This window comes from Poecilia latipinna, unplaced genomic scaffold (assembly GCF_001443285.1).
Source record: "Poecilia latipinna isolate Pla-1442-1.1 unplaced genomic scaffold, P_latipinna-1.0 Scaffold1342, whole genome shotgun sequence".
NCBI lineage: Eukaryota > Metazoa > Chordata > Actinopteri > Cyprinodontiformes > Poeciliidae > Poecilia > Poecilia latipinna.
This window is the reverse complement of record NW_015113958.1, coordinates 55,861-80,357: the sequence shown is the minus strand read 5'-3', so window position 1 is coordinate 80,357 and position 24,497 is coordinate 55,861. Positions and strand designations below refer to the sequence as shown.

General features: G+C 37.2%; 1 protein-coding gene across 1 annotated transcript in view; it reads right to left on the bottom strand.

The window, feature by feature from the left end:
• LOC106961850 (protein sidekick-1-like) overlaps nucleotides 1-23,795 on the bottom strand; it is a gene marked incomplete at its 3' end in the record, with an annotated part of 122,798 nt that extends 99,003 nt beyond the window's left edge. The window contains exons 1-11 of the mRNA XM_015055913.1: nucleotides 23,783-23,795; nucleotides 22,528-22,630; nucleotides 17,666-17,841; nucleotides 13,939-14,022; nucleotides 12,158-12,352; nucleotides 11,223-11,339; nucleotides 10,952-11,119; nucleotides 9,208-9,310; nucleotides 8,955-9,128; nucleotides 2,833-2,969; nucleotides 1,638-1,785 (exon numbers count right to left, since the gene is read on the bottom strand). Of these exons, the coding sequence (XP_014911399.1) occupies nucleotides 1,638-1,785; nucleotides 2,833-2,969; nucleotides 8,955-9,128; nucleotides 9,208-9,310; nucleotides 10,952-11,119; nucleotides 11,223-11,339; nucleotides 12,158-12,352; nucleotides 13,939-14,022; nucleotides 17,666-17,841; nucleotides 22,528-22,630; nucleotides 23,783-23,795 (1,418 nt within the window). The remainder of the gene's footprint in view (nucleotides 1-1,637; nucleotides 1,786-2,832; nucleotides 2,970-8,954; nucleotides 9,129-9,207; nucleotides 9,311-10,951; nucleotides 11,120-11,222; nucleotides 11,340-12,157; nucleotides 12,353-13,938; nucleotides 14,023-17,665; nucleotides 17,842-22,527; nucleotides 22,631-23,782) is intronic.
• Between the last annotated feature and the right edge of the window lie 702 nt (nucleotides 23,796-24,497).

The following is a 24,497-nucleotide window of genomic DNA, read 5'->3' as shown; positions in this document are numbered from 1 at the left end:
GTTAGGGGAAACCCCCTTTAAAAAAAATGTTTTTGGGAAAAAAACAAATTTTTGTATTGGAAAAAAAAAAAAAAAAAAAAAAAAAAGATTTTTATGATAAAGATCTACATTATGTTGAGAACAAATTGGAAAAGTGTTGAAGCAGCTGGAAGCTCAAACTTTAATAAGGGTTTTCTGTTCTTAATATTCAAAGCTTCTGCTTCGCTTCACGCCGTTCCCTCACTCTGTCCGTATTAATGCATTCTGTCATCCTTCTCATGGGGCAGTCAGAGCTTCTGCAGGACATTTCACTTTGCTTCACTCTTCCTGAGTGTCATTTGTAGGACGCGCCTTGGCATCAGTGGCAGGTTGTGTGTGCGTCTTATCCAGCAAAATATCCAGCAGATAAAAAGGAGGAAGTGCCTGTTTACGTATTAGATGAATGCTGAAGAAAAGACGCGTCCATCTGCTCTGATGCACTGACCAGTGATGACTTGTCTGCCTGCCAGTCTTTCATTTACAGAGGATCAATCCAATCTGTTCTCTAGGGCCTACAACAACAAATACTGGACTGAGGACTAGGCAGCACAGCAGCTGTTGAATACAAGCAGCAGTCCAGAGAAGAGAAGAGGAAGGATGGAAGTAATATTAATAAACACTCCTCCTCCTGCCACAGGAGTAGGAAAATGATTAGGGAGAAAGATTCAGAATATTTAGAGAATGAACAGCAGAATACACAAAGAGAAACCAGAAGCAGATTGCAATCTGAGGTGTGTGAATGCTAACAACTACTGTTGCTGCTGAGTGTATTTGGCAGAACAACTGGCATCTGTCTGTCGCTTCAGTAGGACAAAACCCTGCTTGATAGTGTCTGTGTGTGCCTGTTTCATAATGCACCATCACATCTGCTGTGTAGTAACAGACTACCAGGGATTTGGTCCACGCTCACACATTAGACAATGCCTCCCTCTAAACCTGGTCCGTTTTAAGCCTTTCCATCGGTGCCTTGGCATTATGGAAAGGCTGATGAGGTAGAGGTAGAGGTACCTCATCAGTGGTAGGTACCTCTGATGTGGTACCTACCACTGATGAGTGGTAGGTACCACCTCATCAGTGGTACCTACCACTGATGAGGTGGTACCTACCACAGATGAGGTAGAGAACGCTCATCAGTGCTTCTCTACTGGGACATACAGACACATACACACTATAAATGCAGTTACAGTATACACACATGCATAAAACATCTGCAGGGTAATCTGTATACTAGGTAAAATTACACTGTCCCCTTAGTATGCATTCTCACACAAACAAACAAGCAGAGCAGTTAATACAATTAATCCTGTCTCCAACAGAAAGAGAGTGGCAGGGAAAGACAGAGAAGCATAGATACACTGGGTATGGATATTTAAAGATTATAATGAGAAAGATTGAATCCAATAGATCAATCTGTGTAATATCAGAAAAGGAAAACTGCTCGGAGGTTTAAATTACTTTCTATTGAACTATTGGAATGCCCTGTCAACAATTCCCAAACAGAAGAAAATAAAGTAGCCATTAAATAAGAAATTCAAATTTTGCACTTTGAGGAAAAAGAACACCACTTTTCTTACACAACTGGTACTAAGTGAGTATTTCCTTAACATGTTTACTCTTACCTCTGTGTTTCAGCACTGTATTGACCCCTGCCCACTTGATTGACAGCACAGAGTCTGAACTGGTAGGTTCTTGCAGGTGTGAGTCCGCCCACTGATACCTCGCTCACTGCAGGATCCACCTCAGATAGGTAGACCCTCCATGGGGAATCTAGACAACAACACACTGATATTAGAGACTGATGGCATCTGGCTGAGGAAGGACAAACAGGGACATGGAACAAGACCAGGTGTAGAGGAGAATGTAACAAGAAAGAAACTTTAAAGGGACTAGGGGGATAAGTTAAGAAGCATGGATGCTGCTGTATCTTGTTGCCAGCTAATTGTTTGCTGAATAAACAACAGATAGATCCACTATTATCCCTATTTTTGCATCAGCCTCAGGGGAATCAGTGTAAGTGAGAAGGATAGTGTACAAGGCCAGCATATTAGAGTCATTGTCTGATATGAAAGGGCCTTGTATTTACACTGCTGTGGTCTCTCTGAAGTACAGTGAAAAAAAAATCTAATCAGTGTTCAAAAACTCCAATCCATTCCTCACTGTCTGGGTTTTTCCACAGAAATCGACCAGTCATTTAAACTCCCTTGTTTCCTCATTCTTTTCTTCATCTCCCCCAAATATTATCGCATTATTTCCCTGCTCTATTGGTTCATTTCTGTAGTTTCAACATGGCACCTGTTAAATGATACTAACACAGGTGTAACTTTGAAAATTTTCAAAACGTGGATTTCCAACTGATATCTGTCCATAAGTACCAATTCTATAGTTTTGTGCATAATGCCTGGTTGAGCATGTAAAGGCTCGATAGCAGATCCCTTTAGCTTGCAGTCATCTCTCTCCCATCTGTTTCACCTGTCATCTTACTCCTCCGTTCTCCCTTTCTTCTCCCTGACTCCCTCCCTCCCTTCCTTATTTGAAAGAGAGCCAACATGCTGTTAAAACATCTGTGGTTTAGAGAGACCAGGACTCAGAAAAGAAAGAGAGCAAGAGGGATAAGGAGAGGCTGGAAAACAGGAGCTCAGCAGCAACCTGTGCGTTTATGCTGGAACACTGTTCTCCATATGCATGTCTCTTGTAAATGAGCACATTTGAGTGCATGTCGCTTCCTGGCAGACAGCTAGCGAGCAGCTGTTTGTCTCTCAGGAACCATAAAAGATACCCAGGGATCGAGACATTCAAATATCTACACATACGTACTGTTTTCTGAGAGTTCCAAGATGTAGTAGAGAAGAGGGGAGTTTCCATCAAAGGGCCGCAGCCAGGACAGGCGGACAGAGCGGGAGTCTGAATCATTGAGACGAGCCGTTAGGGAGCGGGGGGAGTGTGGTAGCTCACTGAAAACACACAAGATCAGAAATAGGTTTAAGTTTTACGGTACACTTGTTTTCTTGTATTTTAATCAATGACAGTTTGAATAATCTTCACCAAACACACAGACTCTCTCCACTGATAATGCTACATTAACTTCCGGTATATTTTTGAGTGCATTTCATAATCCTAGTTTTGACTTGAGAGCTTTACATGAACAGACACTAGTTTACATAAGTGAAAACTAAAGGAGACAGAGCTTTCTCCTCTCTGGAACTGTCATCTGTTGTCAAGGAGATCAGCTGAGTTGGAAGCTTCTTTAAAAGTTGGCAAAAACGTCTCCTTTTCAATCTGCCTGGGTTTTTTATTTTATTTTATATCTTTCTGTTTTTTATTCTTTGTTGAAGCATCTTGTGATTTGTTTTGAATTATAAATATATCTAAAGTTTAACTTTATTCAAATTTTAATCCAAGAATCTACAGAACCTTAAACATGTAGAAACCTAACTCTTTCTGCCATTTCACATGTAAATGTCACATTTCAATATACAAACTTTATTGCATTTACTATCATTTTACGTGATAGCAAAATACAAAGTAGTACACGATTGGATAGTTTTCAACATTTTTAGAAATAAAAATGTATTGAATCTACTGAGGTGAGAAATACCACAGCTGGTATTTTCTCTACCAGCTATGCACATGTGACCAGAGAAACCTTTGTCCATTCATTTAAAAAATAACTTTGGGACAGTCAAATTGGAGGTATAGCGTCTGTGAACCAGAGATTATTATTTGGATTTAGGTATGGGCTTTGGATTTAGCTATTCTAGTAAATGAATAGGCAATAGTCTAAATTTTCTTGGAGCTTTGACTGTATGTTTAGGGCCCGTCGCCCTGTTGAAAGGCCTCAACGCCTCGACAAGATAAATGAGACAATTTAACTCGTCTCATCTTCCCAGCATCTCAGCCCAGCATCCCAGTTCCTGGTGAAAAGATGCATTCCTACAGCATGACTCTGCCACCTCCATTTCACCATGTTAGACAGTATGTTCAAAGTAATGTGCAGTGCTAGTTTTCCAACCCGTAATGTTTGTCATTCAGTTTTTGTTTGTCAAAAAGCTTAATTTGGGTCCTTTCAAAGTTTAAAGGTCTTAGTGTTTGAGTTTATCTACATGTCTGTTCTTAACAGATTTTGAATAGCAGATGGTTTCACATGCCTCTTTGGTTTAAGAGCATTTTGTGACGTAAAATTTATAGAACTGATACAATGAAGTCCAAAATGAAAGTGAAAACTTTATACAGATGTTAGATGGAATCAGTGACCCCAGACTTGGCTGGCACTTTGATTTAAAAAAAGTAAGTCACTTCTGCCCACCAAGAGATGTTTCTGTGCAGCTCCTCATCATGCTGCTTTTTTCACATCTCGTACAGATTAGGCAAACAAGTTATAAAATCTTAATTAGGGAGCTTTGCATCCACTGGGATTTTTCTTTTCTGGCACACTTAAACTAGGCATTTGTCCCAGTTTCTGCTCTTTCTGCAAATCTGTTGTAAATAAAGTTATTAGCTTTAAATTTGTATTTGGAAAGACTTCCTTAACATCCATATCAACACAAAAGGGCCAATCTATAATTATCCATATGCTACTGCAAGTTATAAACAAGTCTCTCACAATGTGGAGTGATGATTCATTAAAAATATGTTGTTTTCCCCTGTGTGTTGTTATTCTATTATATATTTGCAACTAGAATAATTTTGTCCTTAGCACTCTAGTTAATTCTCCGTTTTGGTTCAGCACATATATTATATATATTGTTTTGGCTGGCATATTCTTATTCTTCCCACACTCTGCAACACCACAGATATATCTCTCTGCATCTATTAAAAATAAATTTTCCAGACATTTGGTCATCCCCTGCAGAAATTTGTGCATCCGTGCCATTTTAATAACAAGAAAGCTACACAGATATATTCATGAAAGCAATAAGGAGAATCCAGACATCTGATTATAGCAATTTTAGTGCATCATAATTCTCTTTAAATATGTTTGGCTCCCAGGGGGGATGGGGAAAAGAAAGGCGACAACAGTGGTTGTCTCAGTGGTGAAAGCTGCAGTTGCTGGCACAATTCAAGACATTTACAGTCAACATAAAATAACATATATAAATGTATTAATGGGAAAACCATGATGAAAGACAGTATAATTTATTCTCAGAGTCACTGCTTGCCATTTTCATGAGGTTAGTAATTATTTTCTACCAATCGCAGCTCTGGGAATATATGCTGAGCAAACTGGAATTAGCATCATCAGTTAAAGTAGGCTAGCATGTTTCTGTACAGATAAAACCTTAAGAAGTTTGCTGGGAAACTGGTAAGATGGATAAATGAATGAATAAATGGACAGAAGGATGTCTGGTTTCAAGGAAGGAAGGAAGTATGGGCAGATGGACAGAAATTATTTACAATAAGACAACACAAACACTTCTCTTCCAGACTGAGAGGAATTCTGTAATCCAGCACATCAATCCCTGCAGCACTGAATGAAACAACAAAACAGTCAGAGGAAATGAAAAGGTTTTCATTTCTGAGCTGACATGATCATATTAATTAATGGGAGAAATCAGAGAATGTCAGATCAACTGCTTCAACAATCAGTCCCACAAAACAACACACATGCACACACATGCATGCACTCACGCAGACACATGAACGGGTCTTATGGGAGTTGAACCAATAACCTGCTGGTAATTAGTCTGTCTCCTAAGCCGCCAGCGTCTGTTAGCCTCTATGAACCATTGATACAGAGCTAACGAGAATGTCAGTCACACATGTGGTTGCACGCAAACACACACATGCACACACAGACACCCACACTGGTGCAGAAAGCCGAACAGAATCCCCCTCATTCCCTCATGTTTTCACACAGCTGTAAACACAGATCTGCTCCCTCCCACTGTGTTTGACATGTGTAACCTCTTTTCTCTCCATAATTTAGATGGATGTGGACTCATGCTTGTCTCTCTTTCTCCTACCCTGCAATTATATTAATATATCATAAGTGCCTTTTCATAAATATGTTATTAAAGTGCCTATTAATATATAAAGGCCACTACCTGTTCTTTCACAGCAACAGTAATGAGGATTTGTGGGCTGGAGCGTGGGATACATTTAAAATGCGTGTGACATGTTTTAATGTGAGAGCCAGGAATGTCAGACTCAGTGGGAAACATTTGGAAACTGTTCACTCAAACAAAACCAAGGTATGAATGTAAACAGACCGCATTCCCATTTTGCTATATTAAAAATAAACTAACCTTGATCGGTTGTAGAGTTTTAGCAGACAAAGATTTGTTTTTATCTGGCTCAGAAATGATTTTATTCTAGACACACAGCACAAATTCCCCAGGTAGTTTCAGCATGCACAAAACATCTGTGGTATAATCACCGTGGTTCAGTCATTATGAAGGCAGCATATCTGTGACCTGGCTAACAGCTTATTCACAACATGTTGTCTGCATCCATATAAGAAAAGCAAGACTGGCCACACAAGCATCATGTTTTAACTGCCACCTCACAACAGCCATGGTAATGTAAAATTACCATGTACTTGTCATTGACAAGTACATGTCAGTGTACATGTCAATGCACTTGTCATCAATGTACTGGTGATGCATTGCAACTGGTGATGAGGAGGGATGGAGGACCACACAGGTGAACGGGTATGAGCAACACCTCCTAGGTGGCTGGCCACAGCAAAAGTAGGAACAAGTCTACTCAACAACGTTTTGAGTTATTTACAGATGCTAAAAGTATAGATTCAAAGTTTCCCAATTGTGTCAAACGTATGGAAGTCAAAACATTTGAATGTTGGCACTCTTCAATCGATCTTCTTGAGAGAAAACAGCTTTCAAAGTTTTTTTCCAAATCTACTTTACACCCTCGAATTGTTCACACCCCCACCACGCCACACGTGTGTGTATACACACACACACACATACACACACACACACACGCACCAGCATAGATGTCAACAGTTAAAAATTGCTTTGCAAGGTGTGCACTTTGTCTGACTTATGAGAGCTGGAAAAATATATTTTTAGCAGTTTTCAGCTTTTGTCTGGTTTTCCAAAAGTGCTGAGAGCTTCTGTCATGGAGTCATTTGTAAAACTTTAGTGGACGGAGGGAGAGAAACATAGGGTATAACTTGATTTTGGTGACACCATAAATACTATTTTTATCAAAAAGTATACACAATTTCCATTTTAATTCACTTTAGCAAAATGACTGTTACACCATCATCCTCTTCTGCGCAACAACTTCCCAGCTAGCATTGAACATTCAGAAAATGTTCAATAAACTGAACGTTTGCAGTCATAAAAGTTCAGTGAATGTTTAAAGACAACACAGAGCTGACCTGTATTAATGACATTAAAGACTACAAAAGCCAAAAGACATGATTTTTAAAAAATAACTTTATCTTGATAGATAAGAAACATAATCAATAAAACTTTCATTAAAAAAATCATAATGGTAAAGAGCATAGATATAATGACATTTTGGTATAAGACATTGACAATACAATTTTAAGGAAAATGTCTGATTTAATATTTTCAAATTCAATAATACTTTATTGACCCCAAAGGGAAATTAAGTAATAATACTAAATAAATAAAAGATGGCAAACGGACATTGATTTTTAGAAGCATTTCACTGTTTTATAAAAATGAAACTTTACACACAAACTTTATGTAGACATGCAACAATGACAGATTGGGCATATGAGTTGGGAGTAACTTATTGTTGTGCTGTGCCCAGGACGTCGACCCAGCAGCATGATGGCTTGGTTTTCTGCGTAATTCTTAATAAAATCAACAACTGTTGATTTGTTCACAGCTGAATAACCGGGGAGTCTGTCTGTTTGTCTGTCATGTAAAAGGCAGTTCCATGTTTCGTAAGCGAGCAGAGAGTAATGCATCTTTCATGTTAACTATGTTTCTTGTGCTCATTAATTTAATCATGGAAAAAGGTCAGAGATCCTCTTGTGTACAAAGCAAGTGTTGAAGCTTTGAGCCAAATCACAAAGTTAGTGCAGAGCTGATGTGTAAACAAGGTACAAGTTTTGACAAGCTAGTACTTTTGTAGCTGGGTAACATGTAAATAATATATTTAGACAGAAATACAGTTACTTTTTAAAATATGTATCAGTTGGCTTGTTGTTTTCTAAATTTAGTGGATGTTTTTTTTTATTATGCTTAATTTTTCCTCACCGACACTCATTTTCAGAAATTTTTGAAGTCCACTTCCTCTTGTTTTGGGTAACAAAACAACAACATGTTTAAATAATTTCAACATAATTACTCTGATTGAAGTACATATTTGATCAAAATACCTTTTTCTTTCTAAAGCTTTTTTTGTACAAGTGGCCTGAACATAACTATTAGGTTTCACTTAACTCATAAATATGTTATATATTAGAAAATTGTAGGACAAAGGTAATTTGATTTGTGTATTACTCAAAGAATCCCCTTCTCATTGTGCAACATGGAATTGTTAGATAAAATTATGACCAATTCAAATACCACTCAGTGTTGAGCTACAATTTACAGATTGTGCTAAAGATGAATGGAAAATAAATGTTTTTGTGCATCTGAGCCAACCTTACACTCAAATCAACAACTAGCTTCATCACAAGAAAATGTATGTTTCGGAATAGTCTGAGTCTGACAAAAGGTGGGGGGTCAACGGAACAGGATTATAGTGAAGGAATGTTCCCACAACCTGACAGAAGATGTGGCATGCTAACAGAGCCCTTCCAAAGAAGACTTTATGTCAAAATCACACTGAAATGTTTAAGGGTGTGTTCACTTTAGCAAGTAGGTTATTGCACTTCTTTAAAGAATAATAAAAGGATTTATAATGGTCTTATTTTGTTAAATTACAAAAAACTGGCATTTAAAAGAAAAAGACCTCTTGAGAGCCACCATGGATAACTGATTTCTTAAACTTACATGACTTCGAGGCGTGCAGACTGGGAGTCATTGCCTGCTTGTGACATCACACTGCAAGTGTAGTCCCCAATGTCACCTGACCACGTCTGGCTAATAGTCAAAGAACCTGGCTGCACAGAAACACGGCCACCGCTGCTTGGAAGCACCGGTACGCCGCCGCGGTACCACTTAAAGCTGCAAAAAGGGAACGGTGCATTAGTAGAGAATCAAAAAAATTTAATACATGTTCTTTATAACTTTAATAAGCAGCTACCTGATATTAATTCTGGGGTCATGTGTCGCATTACAGGCCAGAACAGCTGTAGTTCCTTTGATTACACGCTGGTCATCTGGAGGCACAGAAATAACTGTACGACCTAAAAAGTAAAAAGTGAAAATGTAGAAAGTGGGAGTAAAGCTAAATGAAACCTCATTAGTTCTTCCCATCTGTATCACACATGGACAGGTTCATGTTTCCTGAGAAAACAAATCATCTGCCTCATATTATATTGTCACAATAAGGGGACAGTCTTAAGAAATATATAAAAAACAGATATTAATAAATATTACACAGTGTAGCTTCAATCCAGCAAAAATTACTCTGCAGAACATTTACTCAGGGAGGTTGAAGGCACACTATTGCACATCATGCATAATTTTGCTCTCCTTTCATAATTGTATTAATACTGTACCTTATTTTGTAAATCTGTTCACCCTTAAATGGGTTTTGTATCCTGTGGGATACAGAAATTTTCTATGATGTAGACAAGAGGGTTATCAACCACCTGCACTTCACATCTCTTGACACATTTAAGAGGGAGTTGGGGAAAATATTGAGGTCATGTGACCTTATGCCAGCACTCAAAAACAAACTAATACAGGTATATAAAGGTCAAAGTGGTGGACTATATGGACAAAGACATACATTATTATTTTTCATATACATACTGATGTGAGAGAACTTTCTTTTGTGTGTGTGTGTGTGTGTGTGTGTGTGTGTGTGTGTGTGTGTGTGTGTGTGTGTGTGTGTATTTAAAAAAAAGAATTACATTTAAACATCTTAGATAACGAAACGTGGAATGTCTGTATCCTGGGGGATACGTTGCCCAGTTAGGGGTACAAAAGAGGGATAGTTATACTCAAATTTTCTTTGATTTCTGATTTCAAGTCTTTAAATTTATAGATAATCGCTATTAAAAAACATTGTTTAAGCTTTATTTTACTGTCAAATGTGGATTATTTTAATTTATTGGGTATTATGTATGAATTCAGTGTATTTCAGTGCATTTTCTAAGTGTAGTGACAGATTGACCATTGTGAGTCAGGTTCTGGTTCTGCTGGAGGTTTCTTCCTGTTAAAGGAGAATTATACCAATCCACTGTCACTACATACATGCTTAATAAAAGTTATTGGGTTGAATTGATTTTTTTTAACTAATCTGAGACATTTGTGAATTGCTGTTACATAAACTTAATTAATATTAATTTGTATATTTTTGAAATGCAAATCATTCAAAAACAAGGCAGATTCATTGCATACAATATTTTAAAATGTGTTTCAAACCTTATTACAAACATCTAAAAGTATAATTTTTATACCCCAAACCAGCAATGTGTCCTGGGGGGATACAAACATTAAATGCAAAAATAAAGGTTCTATTTAAATAAAAAATAATAATAATAAATCATGAAAATGTGTTCTTTTAGCCTAGATACATTAGAAAATTGCAATGAAATAATTTTCAAATAAATAAATATATGTCTGCATGCATGCAGACATATATGTATGTCTGCATATTTTTTTGCATAATAATAAAACTGATTACGCAAAAAAAAAAATCGTTTTATCTGGCAAATAAAAATATATTTTATTTCCCTGCAGCACAAACAGCTGCTATCAACAAGCTCAACCATCTGACTGAACACAATTGGGCAGGCATACTGTAGATAAACTGATGTTCCAAGTCTGGTATCCTGAGCTGCTTATAGTATTTTTGGTTGTGTGTGCATGTATCTTACTCCACACAGTGAGTGCAGCCGTGGTGTTGACGGTTCCCTCAGAGTTGGACACGATGCAGGTGAATTCTCCTGAGTCCTGGATGCTGACCGGCTGAATCTGCAAACTGCCTGACTGCAGCAGTGTGAACCTGGGAACCTGAACCGAGCCGCTGGCTATGATCTGTGATCCTACAGAGTGAGAAAACAATAAATTACATATGACAGAAAGTCAGTTACGCCAATTTAAATTGCAATCATGGGTGTGTGTAGAGTGAATTGTGTGGCTCAGCACCTTTTCTCCAGATGACGGCAGGTTTTGGAGCTCCACTGTTCTGACAGGTAAATAAAGCCATATCACCATCAGTTACTGTCTGGTCAAAAGGACGGGACAGAACTGTGGGAGCCACACCTGAAACACAGCAACATAATATAAGCACCTTGACAGCATAGGATGAATATTAAAAGCAAAGTTACAGGATGCAAAGCTCAGCAACAGAAGAGAAAAAAATGGAAATGGAAAGGATGTCAGTGTTGATCTAAACACCAGGGCAGCCTCGCTAATCAATGGGGGCTTTATTTACTACCTGGTGCTACGTGCATGTGCATAAATGTAGCCAGCGGGTGCTGGAGAGGCATCATGGACACTTTGAATTATATCTAATATCTAATCTCACTAAACAGAATATAAATATGAAGAGGTTAAGTCTAAGTGCAGTTTTAAACCAACACTGTTGGTTTAATTTTACAAGTAATGTTGGTCAAAAATTTCAATGAATCAGAACACCTGATTTCAAATGATTAAAGTGGGCAGTATTATGTGTTTTCCAGGCACATAGAGACATTTTATAGAATAATTAAGTAACTGTTAACTTCAGTTATAAAAATCAGACATTTAATACACATATCACTTACTTACATTTGATTTTGTTAAAAATAAATTAGTGATATGATTTTTATTATATGGGACCACTTTCTTCAGCAGAAAGTGGTCCCATCTCATCTCATAAAAGATGAGGATAAGTGCACAACTCATAGAATAACTACTCTTTCAGAAATAGATAAAATTAATGCCAGTATTAATTATTAATTAATGCCAGTATGGAGTTTAACTTAATATCCAACATGAACGGTGAATGTGATCATATAACAAGCAGAAGAGGAATCCGCCAAAGAAGCCTAAGAGAAACTTGCGTTTATGTCTTATGAATCCATGTCAGACAAACTTACTTGAAACAAGGAGCTCTGTGTGAGCTTGAGTCTCTCCTGCTGGGCTGCGAGCGAAGCACTGGAATATTCCTCCGTCTCCTGGCTGTACCTTGCGCACCGTCAGCCCAGCGGCCGAGCTGACCTTGTAGCGAGCGTTGGCCAGTTTGGAAAGAGGCACTGTGTCCTTATACCACTCGATCCTTGGCTGCGGCACGCCTACATACGAACAGAGATATTAAAACCAATCTCAGCAACAGCAAAACAACTCATAAGAAATTCTTTTGGTTTCACTAATATGACGCCAGCTGACCTCACTGCTGAGGTAACTGCTCCCACTCCCACTAAAGCAGCCATGCTCTTTCCTTCCACCATCTTTCCCCTCTCTTATCCAATCCGCCTCTATAAATATGCATGTGAGCATAATGAGTGTTAATAATATATTGATCGGGGGATATGGGTGGTGAAGCACAGGTGGCTGAATTGGCCTGAAAACATTCTGAATAAAAGATGAGGATAAGTGCACAATATCTACAGTATCAGAACCCACCCGTCTGACCGACATGCCAGATATGACGAGCAGTGAGCTCATGCAATTACTCTGCCTGCACCTTCACACCTGTGTATGTGCTTGTATGCGTGTGTGTGTGTGTGTGTGTGTGTGTGTGTGCGTGTGCGTGTGTGTCTTAGAGGGTGAGAGAGATGGACTTCAGACTTCCTCAATCTGTTGTTGTCGAGCTTTCCTAGATACGCGTGAAATATTTCTCTCCCCCTCCTTGTCTGGCTTGCTCTGTCACTCTGTCTTTTCTCCTTGGTTCGTTCCTGCTCCTAGCCTCCATCTTTCTCTCCGTATCCCCAGGCCTCTGCTATTTAATTACACTGCCACTGTATCAGATTACTGAAGAGGAACATGAACTCACTCAGTGTGTGTAAGAGAGGGAGTGAAGAGTGAATGAGAGAGGGAGCATGTTGCAGTTTTGAGAACCACGTCCAGCAGTGTAAGTGTTTTCATGTAATCCATTTAAAGATAAGAGACATGAACAAGTGCAATTTTCCAAGCCTGGATTTAGCCAAACTACATGCTTATGCTGCTACAAGCTCAGTTGCACTCTCCATGCAATCTTCAAGGTAAAATATTGTGCTACAAATTAAACAATGGTCAACACAGATAGATGATGGACAGAGTAACCTTACAGAACATGAAATGTGTCCAAAATAGAGGATCCAATGTCTGCCACATTGTGATTTAAAGTTGCCATTAGATGTTTCATTAGATCCATGAGCCATTTAGTAGCAAACCTAAAGGCTTTAGAACAAAAGAATATGAAACACCTTCCATCAACAGCTCTCCAGTTTAGTCACCTTAAGAGAAAAAACACGATAGTTAGCTGAATAATTAATGTTGATTTTGAATCCATATGCTCTGATGGCAGATAACATAGTTTATTGTGGCCTGCAGAGTTGAAACACTAGACATGTAAAACAAAACCAAAGTTGTTGATGGAAGAGTTTTTATTTATTTATTTATTTTATTATTATTTCTGTTCAAATACACCTAAATGGAAAAGCATTCAAATCTACAGCTATTTATTTACCCTAATACCAGGTAAACAAGCTAGCAATAGCCTAGCACTCCAGGAAAGCGTTCCTCATGGAAACAAGACATTTTAAGATAACTAATCTTAAATTATTCAGATGGATATTAGATATAAAAAGTCTTGATTGGAACATCACCTAATAGAAAGTAGTTCATCTGAAGTATTTTATATTCTCACACACAAACACACAGAGCACAAACAGTGTACCTGAAGCCTTGCAGGGGATTTCTATATTTCTGTCGATTTCGGCAACGATTTTCCTTTTGGGTTGAACAGTCAGTGAAGGTGGCTCTGGAGAGAGGAACAAAGTAAGACTTTATGCAAGCATCTTGTTTTCTAACTAACTTGAACTAAATTCATGTAAAGAAATTCTTTCTAGCAGAATAAAACCTTTTCCTCTCTTGGCATTAGGTAACCTATGTGATGCTGAAAAGAAGGATTTTTATTTCTATATATTTCTTCAATTGACTTCCAAGCAGTAACAGAAAAACACGTTGTAGATCTCCCTGGGGAAACAATCCCCTTTTAAACTGCTCTATTCTGCTGCCAATAATAATGGCTCCTTACAAACATCTCCACTAGAGCTGTTCTAAATGCTGACACAAGCTATGGGATCTATGGAAACAGAGTAGCACTCGTAAGAGATGCTGCTCACTTGAAAAAAGACTAAATGATAAGCCAAAATACAAATGTGACTGACTTTCTTTTTACTGTAAATGTATGTACTTAGCAAGTAAACACTTTTTTTTTTTTTTTTTTTTTTTGTACAAAAACTTCATTACATGTTCTATATTTGCACACACTTTAACACAGGAGACCAGCAATGGGTATCTACTGTTGTTGCAGCCAGTAGGGTACACAACAGGAAGATGGAAAGTCATACATATTCCTATTAGTGGATTGGGGCAAGAAAGAGAATAAAATTGAATAATGAATACCTTTGAGGCGGAGATACATACACTATTCTGTTTGGGAATCTTTTTTATTGCACCAAGGTCTGCTAGCTTGTCCCAGAAAAAAGGAAGATCTGTACCAATGTATTCATCAGTCTCTAGTCCTCTGATACACATGAATCCATGCAGACTTTTTTGCTGTCAGGCAGGCCTTAAAAGAGCTGCTGGCCTAATGAAGGTAGATAATGTGGAGAGAGTGATTGCACTGGGAACGCAGAAAGATAGAGCCAAGAAGAAGGTCCAAAAATTGGTTCTACACAGTAAGGGAAGGGCTGACGGGGAGGCACACAGAAAGAGAATCAATATTCAGGCAGGTCTTTTCTGACTCAGTATTCTGGAGGCGTGAGGAGTTCGTGCTCTCTGCTTAGGTGCTCCTTTGCTCCAACAATCGCACAAGATCAAAAAGACACTCAAACCAGGGGAGAAAAGTTTCGCCTCATCAATTACACACTCCTTACTTTCTCACTTGTTGTGTGTTCCTGCACACACATTGAGCACAGCAGTGGATTTCCATGAGGGCACTCTTATTTGGGCATTTTCCATGTTCTCCTATTAATTGCTGACTCCAGGGAGCAAAACTAATTTAGCAGCTGAGTGAAAGAGGCATATGCTTTCTTTTTCACTTTTTTGGTGGCCCTTTGGTGAATGTGTGTAAGCATGAGGAACATATAGACATGTGTCAGTGTAAGAATGCCAAAGTATTCATACTCCTTATATTTTATCACATTGCAACCACAAACTTTGTTAAATATCAATGGGATATTATATGATAGATCAACACAATGTAGAGCGTAATTGGGAAGTGAAAGGATACATTTGAAAAATGTTTCTTAAAAATATTTTTCAAAGGAAAATTTGAGCTGTTTTGGTGTTCAGGACCACTTATTCAGTACTTAGACTTTCTCATTGTCATTCCATAAAGTCTAGCTTCATGAAGTCCACAGCAATCGGTTATGGTGTCGACCCACCTGAGCTAAGGATATGCAGCTCCTCCAAAGTTACCATGGGCTTATTGGTTGTTTCCTATATTAACACTCTTCTTGGCCAGCAGAGTCTATAGCAGTGGGGAGGAAGGTGTCCTGCTATCCTGCTGCTAAGGGATTATGCTGCAAGAGGACTAACTGACCACTTTTCCTTAATATCTTCCTCTGCCCTCTTTCACTTCTACTCTCCAATTTGCATTATTTGTTGCTGTTTCAAATGTTAACTTAATGTTTTCTATTAGTGTTTTTGTTCTCCATAGAAGATGAAGCTGATCTGCGTAAGGATTGGTGAAGATGGAGACAAGGGAGAGCCAAAATGCAAACAGCAATGTGACATCATGAAGATTTATTTAACTTAAAGACTTGACTTGACATGAGTGATCACCAAACTGCAGGTACAAGACGCACAATAATCCACAATAATCCCACACCAGACAAAGGCATGACTAGGACTTAAATACTACATGAGACAGGAGAGGAGAATAACTGATCAAGTAACACAGGAGAAAAACATGAGCTAACTAAGAGGGAGAAGATTGAGTTGGAGAAGTAAACTGATAAATGCAAAAAAGAAATAAAAACTGACATCTGAAGGATAACAGAACCTGCTCACAAATGAAAAGAAGATCAAAACATGAATACTAGAACCTAACAGGACAGAAGCATAGGGATCATTATAATCATGTTAGAACAGAAGACTAGGATAACTAAGAGACGAGGCCAGGCATGAGAACTAGGTGAAACTAACTGAAACAAAAACTCAAATTTAAATAAAACCTAAATAGAAAGAAACCTAAAGAATAAAACATGACACCAGGACAACCATGAATCCAAACTCACAGATGAATAAGCAAAGACTATGAATAACAAACTCATGGAACCCAAAACCCCACGACAACACCAAACACTCAGACATCATGACAATCTGGGGTTCTGTGTAGCTGAAGGATGGCATCGTTTGAGATAATGCTGCCAACAATTATTTGTTCTCCCTGTCCTGCTATTAATTTTTTCTTTATCTTTTTTTCTTGTCTGGTTGCGGCTGATAGCCGCTTGTACTGAGTCAAGTTCAGGTTGTGCTAAAAATTTATTCCTGTTGAATGTGAGTTTTTCCTCTCCACTGTCGCTTTGTAGAAAAAAATCAAGTTGTAAAAAAAAAAAAAAAAAATCTGAACAGTCCGTGTTAAAAGGATGACCATATCTTTCTATGTTTGTAGCTGACATAACTTCCATTTTATGATGATAGATGGAGAAGTGATCATTGGATGGTCAAAGTCTGCTATGTTATTTTATCACCTGAGCCTGATTTAAACTTGTTCACTGTCTGCTGTGTTCCTTGATGCTGTTTGTTCTTTCTAGCATCCAAAGTCTTCACAGAACATCTGCATTTAAATTTACATTAAGTAACAGAAATGTGGACTAGGGGATTTCTGAAAGCAATGGGTTTTATTTAAGGGTATTGGAGTAATGAGGAAATGAATACCTTTCTTTGCTGCACTTTTGTGAAAAAGCAAATTTTTCTTTCTGCTTCACATTTATGCTCTAAATTAAAATCAAGTTTGAGGTTGTAGCATGATAAAACTGCAAAGTTCATGAGGGGGTTTGGTGACTATGGCAGCAGTTTGTGTCCACAGCAAATGTTTTACTGGTGGATGGAGACAAATGGATTGAACAATCCTGCAGCTGACAGGCCATAGCTTTAGCCCTCAGTTACACTTTGAAGTGAAGAAGAAATAAACAGACTAAAACAGAGCACTGAGCTAGAAGTGTACAGACAAAACATGATGAAGGCTTCCAGGCCCAAAATGGTGTTAGGCATCGGGCTTGTGGAAGTAAGTCTGTTAACACAGTCACACTTTTCTGAGTAAGTCTTAGTCAGATATGCTATTCTTTTCACATTACAGTTAGCCTTAATAAGGATTCAGATGTGAACTCTCACCAGATAACAAGTGGCAAAGTTTCAAACATCTAAGTCAGTATGACGGGTGTTTTTCTTACCCACTACAGTCAGGTATCCCCTTGCCTCCACGGGTTTGATAGTGCTGTTGCTAACCAACACTTCACAAACATACAACCCTGCATCAGAAGAGGTGGCAGCAGGAACAATAAGCCGACGCCCACTGGCCAGCCAATGTCCACCACGTTTCCATAACACCGCAAGGCCATCAACCGGTCTGGCAAGAGAAAAGCAGTACAGAATAAAAAAAAGAGAGAAACAAGAATCAAGAGAATTGGGAGAAAAAAAGAAATGGGTTGACTGAAAGCAATTACGACATATTAAATCCATCAGTTTATTTGTCAATGAGGCAGAAAATGAATGATGACAGTCTGTATATCAGAGCCGTCAGCTCTGCTCAGCATGAAGGAACATTCATCAGTTTTTTTAAAATGTTCAGAAAGGAAATGGCTTTTCATGGAAAATGGAATTTTGTGGATAAACAACATCAAAATACCATTCTTTAACATGTTTGTTTTTGTGTAAGACAGCAATAATGCATCACAGTATCTGCTCATAAAAATATTTTTTAAAATCTGTTTTCAGCTGCTGAGACTTAATCCTTTATGTTTTCTAGGAACAAATCAATTGTAAACTTTCTTAAGGTTTACAGATGACTTAATGCATGTGGAGATGATCAGTAGCTGGCCTAAAAGTACATTTTGTTGAAGACGGTTGGTCAGTAATGTGTTTACAAACAGGATGTGTTTACAAACAGACATACACAAAAATTATTTCATTTAATTGAATGAAATTATGCAAGTGAAAGCTGCAAAAATATATTAAAGCATTTAAAGATTATTAAAACTGTGTTTAAACAAAATGTAATGTTATTACAACAATATTTAATTATGAGAGGTTTGCAAAACTAAAGCTATGACAAAAACAATCACAGAAAATAGTTTTAATTACCTTATGAATACTAAATTGCTTTAATATTTGTAAGCTGATTTATTCAAATTTAAATATATGCTTGATTTTTGTTGAAAGAGCATGCTATAAGATTCTGCTTATCATTATTCTTTCAGATGTACAAATCTGGTCTGAAGTTTCCGTACACATCATCTGCATGAATGCAATTAGGTTTAGGCTTTCAAGAGTGCATCTGAAGTGGTATTTGAAATTATTTTGTAACAGTTAGGCTAAAGCAACTTCTGTAATTCCTACATCAAAATGATAAATAAAGAGTCAGTTATATACATACATTACTATTAATAATTAGATACTCAGAGCTGCACAGTGCCATGGTTGTCTGTCTTGTAACTTGGAGTTCTTCTGTGTTGGTTAATATAAATGCTATAAGCCAGAATCACTTACAAAGAATTGCATACAGCCATTGGAAATCTGAAAACTTATGAATGTCCAAGTAGTAGTAGGCAGGTTTTCAAGTGAGTGGTACAAAACGTTGTAATTTCTGCCCTTCGTTAAGAAGGGAAAAAATCTCGACTTTGAACGTCGATTATTTTGACCTCCATAATGAAAATGGAGCATTGTTTGACACATTATGAAAGTGAAACAGGATTCATCAGATGCCAGCAAACTCATGGTAGTGTAAGACGAATACTACAGGCTAAAAAGCAATGAGTTAGTCAGCTTGGAATTAAACTGGGAGACAATTCTGTGTTCCAACAAGACAGTTATCCCAAAAATATATCCAACCTATACAAAGGTTCATGCTCACCCTTATAAAATAACAAATTTCCCTCGTTTTGTAGAGCTGACCACATGTCTATAATTACTGCTGCACAATGGTTAAAAATGCTCAGCTAGATATGAATATGGGAAATCACATTTTGAGTGAAGTACAGAGAAGATTATCCTCTACTTGTTTTCCACCAGGCTTCTAATAATTTCAGCCTTCAAGCAGGCTGCAGTGGTGCATTTACAGCACCCAGTAATTATTGACTGTGGAAAGCAGATGATTATAGACTTTGGCAAAGCGCTTGATTTCAATGATCGTTCTCTCAGTTTGGCCAAACTTTTTCAAGTTTCTCTCTCTTCCGTGGTATGAAAGAATAAAACTTATAAAAGTGTCAATATCAGCTAAGCTTTTCATTGAATGCTGTTTTTGACAGCAGAAGCAGTTAAAAGTAGAGTGAAAAGTACCTTTTCTCTCTGGGAAAAGAACAGGAAAATGTGAGCTGAGCTAGTTTGCATGCAGATGAGGAGCACAGAAGACTAAATTATCGTGCGTTGAATTAAAAATGTATGATCTGACTATACTGTTGTTTGTGTGTTTGACACGGCGTCTGCTGCTTTTAACTGCAGGTAAATTCCTCCACTCTAAAATGTTTGATAATTGATTGTTATTCCATAACTTAAAAGCTGTCAAGTTGCTGGTCAAGTCCAAATGATAAACTAATGAAAAGTTTTGCTGAACAACAATAACAAAAAAAATTTCAATAAAGCTTGTTCAGCACAACTAGCCCCTACATAATTTCTACATTATCACCTTATATATATATATAAAAGCTGCCAAGGATTTTTTTTTTTTGCCGTTTTGTGATGTAAATTATTTCAACAATCAATAAAGTATAATATGTACCCCATAAAAAATGTATTGTGCATATATGTCCAAAGAAAAATGACTAGATAGTTAACATCTATATATAACACCTGTTACATCCTGAACAGAATAGTGATTCTATTCATAATCTATATAGACAGAATTTCCAGCAGCAGCCAAGGTGTTGACGGGATTTGCTTTGATAGCGTTAGGATTGGGTCTCTGCTTTGTGCTGAGATTCCTCCAGAGGAGCTAGAATGAGAGGGAGGGAAGAAGGAAGTGAAGAAGGAAGTAAGGAAGGAAGGAAGGTTACTTGTTTTAGGTCAGTTAGAGTTAGCATAACCATTTATTAAGTGGTATAATACTGAGGAATATCATTGATTTACTTTTTATTATTTTCTATTATTTGCCTCTGATTCAGAAGTACACTACGGTCACTAAATATCCACTGCTTACTCATATATATATATATATATATATATAAAGTTTTTTTAAATACAGCATACATAAATCATACACAAGAGTATGAAGCATATATATAGTTAAAAATTATTGTATAAGAAAGATATACTCTTACCAATACGACAATGAAGATAAAAGGTAACACTTTATTTGAAGGGGGGTGAATAAGACCGTCATGACACTTTCATAAACATGACATAACACCTGTCTTGAACATGAATAAGCCTTCATGAATATTTATGACTGTTGTCATAAAGCGTCATTCGGTAAATTATGACACTTTTAATACAAAGTTGACATTATTCAAAATGTCTTTGTTATGACAACTTGACATTAACCAAGAAATCATTACTGTTTAAACTTTACCTTTAATAACATAAAGTTATCTAATTTTTAAAGTGCAATCAGTAATACTTTTATAACAAATTTATATCAGTAATGATTTCTTGGTTAATGTTAAGATGTAATAAAGACATTTTGAATAATGTCAACTTTGTATTAAAAGTGTCATAATTAACCGAATGACGCTTTATGACAACAGTCATAAATATTCATGAAGGCTTATTCATGTTAACGACAGGTGTTTATGACAGTGTCATGTCAGTCTTATTCACCCCCCTTCAAATAAAGTGTTACCAAATAAAAACATACAATAACTAAAAATAAAATAAAATATAAACAAGTCAGGACAATTATCTAAATAACTGGTTACACTGCACCATCCTAAAGTGGTACACTTTAGGATGGTGCCTTATAAAGGCACGTGTGGTATACTAAGAGGCTGAGCGAGCGTCAGAGTCAGTCTTAGACTGAGAAAGATGGCCCAAAAACAGCTGCCAGATACTACAGAATTTATTAGTGGAGCCCACAACATCATACCACAGTTTCTCCAAATGAAGAATCTCAGTAAAATCACATAACCACATTTTAAACTGAGTTTTCCACAATCTTAATATTACTTTATTAGCTATTACCATTCCATACACCACAGTCGTTTGTATAGAAATGCAGCAGTTCCTAAGTGAAGGAGAATATCCAAACAATGCAGTCTGGGCATCTGGAAACAACATGCATTTATACACTTCAGAAAACAAGTTGAAAATGTCACACCAATATTGGAAGAGTTTGGGGCATGACCAGAACAGATGTGACGTGGAGCCATCAGCGGATTTACATTTATCTCATTTTGAAGATAATGAGGGGAATATTCTGTGCAATTTCATTTTAGAATAGTGGAGTCTATTCTAAAATAGAATAGACTAGTTAGTTCAGTTAACCTTGAAATGAATTAACTGGTGCCTTACATTGATAGAACATGACCGAATCCTCCCACTGCTTACTGTTTAAACATTCTGATAAAGCCCAGACAACAATGTCATAGCTTTTTGAGCTTCTAATAGGCCAATTCACAACCTATTGACAATCACAAGATTATGAAAGTATATCCAAAACAGCTCTGCTCTGAAAGATGCAAAAAAAATATGACTCATAAATTCAGCTTATAAATGTGTAGATGGAAAATAAATATTTGACACAGATCAGTTGGAGTTTATATGTCAGATTGGACTTCTCTGAGCTAACATGGATACAGGTATGGACCTGATTCCTTTTCTGGAGACAAAAAAGCAATTTTACAGAGTGAAAGTCTTTACATTTAGATTTACAATTAGAGCTTGAAGAAACATGCATTTTAGTCTTTGTGATGTCCTCTGGAAAGAGGACATCACCTGTATAGATACAGGTAGAGTACCTGTATTTATACAGTGAGTCTACCTGTATAGACTCACTGAGCTTCAAGATTATATAGAGACCTCTAATTTTAATGGAGGAAAACAGAATTCCCTGACTTATTCACACTTGTGAGCACAGGTATGAATGAACACAAAAGAAATTTACCTGGCATTGACAATGCACTCCAGCGTAGCTTCCTTCCCCAAAACAACTGTTGTGTTTTTAGGTCCAATCACAATATCTGGAGCTACAAGCTCTGACCCAGAATCTGCAACAGGATCACAAAAAAAAAAAGTGAATGTCGAGTCCATAAATCATGCTGGAACCCCTAGCAGCACAATCTCAACATACATTCCAGCTACATTGTTTAACTTGCACAACTGTAGGGTGTGTACAGCATTGCACTTTTATTACTTAGTACAAGCTTAAATATATAAAATCATACATTCAGGATTCACATTTTACCTAAATTATCTTTAATTAAATTATTCTAATCATCATCTGTTAGGTTGCTAATAGTAACGGTGGAAAGCATAACTGATTTGCAACCAAACATTTCCATTTCCTTAACACAGGGTTGTCCAAAGTCGGTCCTCGAGGGCCAGCATCCTGCATGTTTTAGTTCTCTTCCTGGTGGTAGTAACAATATTTTCAGCATGTCAATGTTCTCCTTAGGCCTTCTAATGAGCCATCATTTGATCCAGATGCGTTAAACCAGGGAGAGAACTAAAACATGCAGGATGCCGGCCCTCGAGGACCGACTTTGGACACCCCTGCCTTAACAAAATGAATGAGATTTTATGATTTCTGGTGCTGAGGTCAGTTTCTTCTGAACCAGAATAACTTAAAAAGTCCAAAAAGGATGAATGTTGCCATTAAATGGCCCAAAAGACAATGTGTAATTGCTTTAATGGATGGTAACACTAATATGCTACTCAGAGCAGGCTTCTAATCATCTCTTACTGCAGCAAGATCAATTTTTAAGAAGGTCAAAACTGTTAATACATTTTGTCTAGATGCCATATTGGATGAATTCAGTGCATGCCTATAGACCTACAAGGTTTTAAGAATTAAACACTTTATGAGAATCCATTAATGCATTACTAACAATAGGCATCAATTATCATTCAATATATCATATTTTCTAAGTACCAAAACTGTTGGGAACTTCACTGTTCAAATGTAGAAAACGAGCCGTTTTCATTTTGGATGAAATGGCTCTCTGTACAGAGTGGTGTGATGTTGATCAGCTTATGTAAACACATCAAAATGAGCAAAGCTGTGTGTGTCGTGTGCTGAAAAGTTTTCTATTGCTAAAGCAAGTCCTGGTATTACATTGGGAGAATGTCCTGGTATCAGTCTGTGAAGTTAAGATCATTATATGAATCAAGACTGATATGATTCACATCAGCAAGTTTACCTTGAATGATCATGTGATCCAGTCAAAGTCCAGACTTAAATTCAATTGATATTCTGCAGCATGATTTTAAACAGGTCTTTCACGCTGAAAGCCCTCTTTGGCAGTTGAATTAAAACCATTCTACAAAGAAGAGTGGCTCAAAGCTGCTCTACAGTGACATACAAAAGTGATTACAAGTTATTACCACCAGTTGAAAGCTGTTATGAGGTTTTTGAAGGCAATCAATTTTTACAAAGGGCCAAGTTGGTTTGGATAATATTTCCCTGTAGTAAGATGTATTGTAATTTAAAAACTTTTCCGTTGTTTATTCAGGCCATCTATGATTTTGATGAATATTTGTTTGATGATCAGAAACACTTAAGCATCAGACAAAAGAGTAATAGTAAAGAAATCAGTAAGGGGCAAATACTTTTCTAATGTGTCATTCAGCAGTTTGTGGCTAAACATAAATTTCCCTATGGGGCCTTACATCCCATAGGGAGCTCCTAAAAATACATCTATGGAAGTGCCTTTGGACCAATATTTGCTCTTCATGCCTTTTATATTAGATAGACATCTGCAGAAATAATTATTATAGGAGTGGAAGTTCAAATTAAATCCACACTATGACGTCAAAGTGGTCAGTGTGCATTCAAATTTCCACATGTTCTATAATTAGGACATTAAGTCATGGGTCCCTGCAAAATACAACTTGATAGAAATGAGAGTATTTGTG